This window comes from Gymnoscopelus braueri, assembly GCF_963280865.1.
Source record: "Gymnoscopelus braueri genome assembly, chromosome: 7".
NCBI classification, from domain to species: Eukaryota; Metazoa; Chordata; class Actinopteri; order Myctophiformes; family Myctophidae; genus Gymnoscopelus; species Gymnoscopelus braueri.
The window spans coordinates 34,654,725-34,661,648 of record NC_137608.1 but is presented as its reverse complement, the minus strand read 5'-3'; the positions used below and the strand labels follow the sequence as shown (position 1 = coordinate 34,661,648).

The following is a 6,924-nucleotide window of genomic DNA, read 5'->3' as shown; positions in this document are numbered from 1 at the left end:
GGCAAAAATAAATCCATTCTCTTTGGGTCCAGAATTAACCTCTGCTTCACGGTCAAAGTGGGTGACAATGTTATCACAAGGACAGGAGAAATTACCTACCTGGGTTGTATTTTAGAGGACAACCTTTCCAGTGAAAAAAAAAATCAACAAAAGTAATCAGAAAAGCCAACCAAAGAACAAGATTTCTATTCAGGTCAGGATCTCCTCGGTCGGTGGTCATAGGAATACTGACTGAGGACTCTATAGCTGGAGCCCTCATCCAATGTAATTTTAGTCTATGCATGCACCTCATGGCACAAAGGCCACAAAGGCATTCAAAACAAAGCTTCAGACCTCTCAAAACAAACTGGTCAGGTTACTACTTGGCCTCTCACCTGGAACTCATCTACCCCTGCTCTTCATTATGCTAGGCTGGGATGGCTCAGGGCAAAGGACGGAGTAAAAGATAAAGATACTCAAAAACTGTTTGTTTACTGTACATATTGTACATATATATTTTCGATTTCTACCCGTTTATATGATGTTTTTGCATAGTGTATATTTGTCGGTCACTAAATGTTTCGATGAATTGAGTACAAAGAACCGCAATGGATACAAGCCATAGTGCTTTCCTGGGTTTAAAATCCTCTCAACAGACCTTGTATTGAACTGTACTTCCCTGTGCTTGTCTTTGCAAATAAATAATTCAATCAATCAAAATCAGTACAGGGATACCCCAGAGGGAGCTCCACTGATCTCACTCAACCCAGATTTGGCATGGCTTAGGCAAGGCATAAGGACGGCTCGCAAAAACTCTGATTACTCATGGGATAGAGGGATATTGGTGCTGAAAATGGTCTTCAAATGACCTTTGACAGCACAGAATTTTGTGAATTCTTTATCAGCATTGTCGTTAAATTTTTTTTAAACACTGTGCATTACACCTTTAGACAGTTTGAGATGAGAAATGTCACAAATGGTAACATGCAAACAAAAACACAGGATAGCATAAACCCTTGGCTTTACAAGAAAGAACACTAAATGGATACAAAAAACTCTTCTATGTTAAGAAGTCTTATAAGTGATTTCTCAGAATCTCTGATTTCTCTGAAATCTGATTTGTACACTGTTCATAGTGCTCACTTGGATTGAGCTATTTACTCAGCACACACATCTACTTGTTTGTCTTGTTTTGTTTGATTTGGCAATATTATGTTTATCTTACTTATTTGTTTGTTTTAATAGGCAATGACCTTTTATAAACCTTACAGGGTTTCCTTCCTCAACTGCAAACATCTCTACCAGCAACATGGACTTCATTTAAATGTTTAATTTGAAAATGACATATTCACCATTTCAGTGTCAAAATGATTGACAGCACAACATTTTAACTTACAGTAAGTCCCTTAACATTTATTATTGACTTCATCCACTGCATTATTGAGGCATTGAATGACAGCGGAGGGCAACGTATACTCAAGTAAATATTCAAAGTATTCAAAAGTACAAATTACAAAGTACATTTTCTTTTTAAGATCAATATGCATTGCTGTATTGACATTTATAACATTTCCAAAATAATGTAAAAGAAAAAAAATCTGAAATGGTGTGATGTGTTGTGGGCTTGTAGATATATGTATAGTTCATATATAGTTTATATACTTTTTTTAATAAGTTTGGGTTCTAAGAGTCCCTTCTGTAGCGGAGTCAAAACTACAATATTTCTATTTTAAATGTAGCGGTGTGAAAGTCATGAGCTTGCAAAAACAAACAAAAATACTTAATTACAGTAAGTAAATGCACTTCGTTACTGTCCACCACTGTTGAATGATGAACATGAGGTTATTACTTTTCATCTATAGGTCACTGCTTTGTATTCTCAAATGAATATTTAAAATTTTGGAACGGAGCATTTTCACTCTTTGTGATAATCCATTTCAAACAGGGATACGAGTAAACACATTTTTTCTCTGTCAGACTGTAATTCCTCTGTGGATATTGTTAATACATGTATAACAACATAGAAAATGCATTTATTGACGTGTGTTGCCAATGGTATTATGGTAATACTAGGACACCTTTCCTCTTTTACATAACCTATCAATGACTATTTACTGAGTGATATTCCACGTTCCACATTCCAACTTATCAGAGGGCTGGGTTAGAGAATGAGATGTAACCATTACAAAAGAGAGTGAAAAAGCAGCTGAGTTAGCGACGGTACCATTTCAATTGACAACCTACACATAAGTGAAAAAGAGTGAACCTGACATATGTCCCTAAATCACTCTGAATAAGTGGCTTTCAACCTCAATCCTGGGCACCCATATAGCTGCTAGTTTATCATTGTGCAAGATTGTTAACGGCATTACCTTGATATCACAGGTCTAAATGAGTCCTGCTGGTTTTCATGTCATGGCTTAAGTAAAAACCAGTAGAACTCGGAGCACCCATGGCCGGGACTGAGAAGCATGACTTTAAACAAGCAAACATCACAGACATCAAAGGGTGGTTTTCACGTGGTACGTGACAGCTTATTACTAGCAGGCCTGTCCAATCATCACCATGATTGTACTTCTCTCAGCTGTCTCCACTGGTATCATTTCCATCTTGTCTGTCATTTTAGTCCTGAAATCTTAATTCCCCATGATGCCATTTTTACTGGTTAGCAATAGGTTTAGACTCCTTGCGTAGAACTGACGATGTAATAGATTATAATTCCAACAATGACAGCTGCAAAGACGACTCCAATGCCAATCAGCACCACTTTCATCTTAACGCTGTCCCAACGTTTCTGCTCCTTCACCTTCTGGGTGGTCTTTTGAAAGGCTTTACTCTGAAAAAAAGAAGGCACACGAAATACAAACCGTACATATCAAGATTAGAAATCTCTTAATAAGGATGATCCAGATTTGTCCTGTACACACACATGATGCTTGTTTGTGTTAAAACATTGCTCTTTAGTCCTATAATTAAAATAATAATTAGTCAAATAACTCAAACGCAGCAAATATTCTCAATCAATGGAAAACATAGGCCTGTCAAACATTTGAAAATTATTCTCCTGCAAAGACGTTGTTGTAGTCCATGCCAGTTTATTTTCTCAGTGTTCTAGATTTCACAGCTGGGATGTCCTGGTGGTTCAATCAGTCAACATGCATACCAAAAAGAAACCTTGTATTTTGGGCCTAGGTCATGACCTGTGTCACTTGTCATCCTTTTCCTCAAATCCATCTGTCCTGTCACAAATGCCTCATAATTGTCTTTATAATTTCACAGCAGTTTTCTTGGCATGCCTGCTAGTTTGCTAGTTTCTCCCAAAAAATCAGGCCATCCATCCTTAGATAACTGTGCGACCCAGTGATGTAACAGGCCAATGTGGGAAAGCGGTGACCCCCTTAACTGACCCCCGGACGGACATGCGCCTCGTGGCATGTCCTGGACATACACAGTCATACCCAGGGAGACCAGTTCACTTCATTCATCTTAGGAAACAATAGGAAATACCTTTCTAAAAATAGGCCCATAAAGCACAATCAGGATGCAAATTGTACATTTGTTTTCCCATCTAGCTCCACCTAAGGTGTATTTATAGACATCAAGATGACATTTCCTAGTTTATTCCCTGGGCTCCTTCAAGACCCCTGAAAGCTGTAGTAACAAAGTTGAAAACCAGTGCTCACACAGCCTTTAATCAAAGCCTGTCATGTAATGTCCAGAGAGTGTCTAGACTACTACTCTAGACTGTCTACCTGTGGTTATTTGCATCTTGCACTAAGTAAGGAAGGAGTAACTTTCTCTTCATTGCTTACCTTTCTTATATAATTTAAATACCATACCAAAGTTGTCTTTGTGTTTTCAGTGAGGAAGAGGTAGTGTTGCAATTACTTTGTTGGTTCTTTTATGCCCCCCCCCCCCCCATATGAAAACATATGTTTAAGTAAGGTTACACTAATTACATCTTTCCACTCTCATAGTATTTTATCAACCCCTTAAATTTACCGGTCCACACTCCCATAGTACCAACTCAGTGGCCTTGGGGTTAGAGTGTCTACCCTGAGACTGGGAGGTCGGGGTCCATATTTGGCATGAAACCTGTCCTCTGAATTTACCCAGGGTGCTATAATTACAGCGCTCAGGGAGAAGTTAGGCCTTAGGGGTTAAGTGTCTTGCTCACGGACACTGCAACACATGGACCAGGGCCGGGATGCGAACCGGCGACTTTCTTTTTCCCAGGCGGCCTTTACACCCACTCTACGGCCGCACCACTTTATTTTTCTGCAGAACAAATGTAAAAATAAAACCTTAAACTTGTACCTTGGTCAGGAGCACCTCAGCCCTGTCATCCAGATCGCCGAGCTTGCTCTCCCTCTCACCAGCCTTGTTGAGGTTGTCCAACATGATGACCCTAACGCCCTCCACGTCCTCCTGGGCCTGTTGCAGGCGGCTCCTTCCATTCTCCTGGGCAAAAGATCAAACAGGAACATCCACAATTGAATACATGATAACATTATTATGGCTTATAAACAACAATCATTTTGAACCAATGGCAATATTAGACAAACTGATTGCTACCTTAACTGTGGTAAATACAATTGATAGGTCAATACCTACTTATAGAGAGGTTTCCTGCAATGACCTAGAACAGTGGTTTTCAAACTTCTGGTCTCCAAGGCACACCAAAGGGCCAGTCAGAATCAAGGGACATTCTACTCAAAGTGAAAATAGCAGTTGTACCCTGGCATGGCCAGACTAATATCACTGCGTAGAGTCTGGAATCTCTGTGTGGAACCTGCATTTCCATGGGGCGAATAAAAAAAACGCCTCTGGTGATAAACCCGCCCCATATTTGCGTACTGGGCCCTGATTGGACCCTCACTACTTCGGCGGGAGTGAAATCCAATCACAACTGAGCGGTGCCAGACCAAATCTGCCGAGGGCTTCTTCTTTTTTTGCAATGGCAGATTCGTCTGGTTTCCAGGCTAGTTGTAGCTCACATAGCAAAGCAAGCTCTGATAGGCTCTCTCCTTCTCCCATTCTCAAAATTCCCAGGCACACCTGGACTTGTCTCATGGCACACCAGTGTGCTACAGAGTGTAGCACACAGTTTGAGAACCACTGAGATAGAGTGACATTGCAGGAGAAGAACAGAGAGCACTTGGGCAGCCAATCGGAGTTGGATCAAAAGTTGCCAGGCAGGTTTTCTGTGCCCGAGACAGGCAGCCTACCTGATTCTTAACAACAAACAAGCCATATCCAGGAAATATGTATGCCTCTGAGCCTGAGGCCTCTACAGACTGATAAGAAACTAGAGCAGGATATGTTGAGACATAGCTGGACCCCAGAGTATTTTTTTGTCCTGACAGATTTCTCCATGACATTTTACCATCTGTAGCCAGGGGGGAAACGTGTGTCTCAGAAAGTCAAGGCTACGATGCTTAGCCTTTGACATGGGCAGGAAACCAACCGACAGGACAAAACAAGTATGACCTCTGCATCTTGAGTGGATTCATAATTCACCCATTTCCTCACACTGTCCCATAACCTTACACAAGCAAATGTAGGCTATAATGCGCAGTTGCGCACACATGGTGTGTGTCAGTTGATAAGTTGATCTTTTTCTTTTTTTTTTTAGGTTTTCAAATTAGCCTAGAGAGCTAAGCATATTATTTGAACAAAAGTGTGCTAAAAAGTGAACCAGCATTGACTTAGCTCAGGAACTGCCCATTAGAGTGCCTTCCTTCCTTCACTCCCTCCCCCCTCCATCCAGAATGAGTGGACCTGGCATTTTCCTACCAAATCCCAATTCAGTTTAACCACTTAAGGTTACTGCACATCCTCATACAGAGATGGCAAAACTAGCAGATCTACAAGCAACATGACACATCATGATGTGAGCGTGTACATCTGCTATTTTCACTATAATTTCCTTTGAGAAAAATATAATATTAAAACGTTTTTGACATATTTATTTTGACATTTTCCCAAAACGCCAGGGGTAATGTCATTAACGATTTACAGCCCTCTTATAATAGGCCTACTACCCTCAATTAGCTAGCTAGTTGGTCAAAAAACTCTATTTTCATCAACCATTCAAATTAAATGTATTTTAACATATTTTAACATTTTTTTAAATAGGCTACTATTATAGGCCTATAGTAGTGTAATAATTTATCAACAGGTTTTTGTTGTGATTGATGGTGATGTTCACTTCACCTCGTTTGTCCCACGCTTTCGCCTTTGAGGACTTTGCCCTCTAGTGCACAACTGTTTTTGTAGCCTACATAATACAAAAGCCTTTAAAACCGTAAAATATTTAGTAGGCTACTACTTTAATGTCGAGATAAACTTTATGGGAAACAAAGAAACAGGCTACAAACACTGCATACGCACTTATTCTGCAACGTATTAAAACATGAAATGCACTTACCATTGCTCTCGCGTCACAAACTTTATTTCTGTCCGACTTTGTCACCGAACCATTTGATCAGCGGGACTTCAGCTCAGAATAAAACTTGCGCTGGATTCACACGATAGTTTCACTTCTGAACTGAAAGAACTTCGCGGCGTTCTCTTTCTAAGAATCTTTCTCTTTCACGCTGTTGCCCTTTTTACTCCTCTGTTTTCGTCACCGACACTTTCACTTCAGTTGAGCAGTTGAGTCGTGAGTGCCTGCCCTGCAGAGTCGTGGGCTCAGCTGGCCTGGTTGACAGACACCACCCACATCCTTATAAGATTCTGGCCAACCAACCAAACAACTTAACCAGCCAACTCCCAGCCAGCACGCCCACGTGGGACCCATATGGGCCCAATGCGGGCTACTTGGGTACCAAGTGGGCATGGGCTTGAACTGGGCAAATTATGAGGGTCCCAGGTGGGCTGCATGTGGGCTAACTGGGCGTGGGTTGGAAGCGGGCAAGCACACGTGGTTCCCGCGTGGGCTGC

The 6,924-nt window shown here is 41.0% G+C and overlaps 1 protein-coding gene across 1 annotated transcript; it reads right to left on the bottom strand.

Annotated features, from left to right (window-relative positions):
- Nucleotides 1-2,642: 2,642 nt before the first annotated feature.
- vamp5 (vesicle-associated membrane protein 5) lies at nucleotides 2,643-6,688 on the bottom strand. The gene is made up of 3 exons (XM_080433420.1): nucleotides 6,410-6,688; nucleotides 4,297-4,440; nucleotides 2,643-2,815 (listed from the first exon to the last, which is right to left on the bottom strand). Exons 1-3 carry the CDS (start codon nucleotides 6,410-6,412, stop codon nucleotides 2,657-2,659), a joined length of 306 nt encoding a protein of 101 aa, XP_080289546.1. The 5' UTR covers nucleotides 6,413-6,688; the 3' UTR covers nucleotides 2,643-2,656.
- Nucleotides 6,689-6,924: the final 236 nt, after the last annotated feature.

Bases quoted from the DNA above. Each gene is read 5' to 3' on its own strand.
- vamp5 (XM_080433420.1), bottom strand. The intron at 2,816-4,296 runs GTACAAGTTTAA...TCTTTTTTTCAG, and splicing joins CTGAGGTGCTCCTGACCAAG to AGTAAAGCCTTTCAAAAGAC.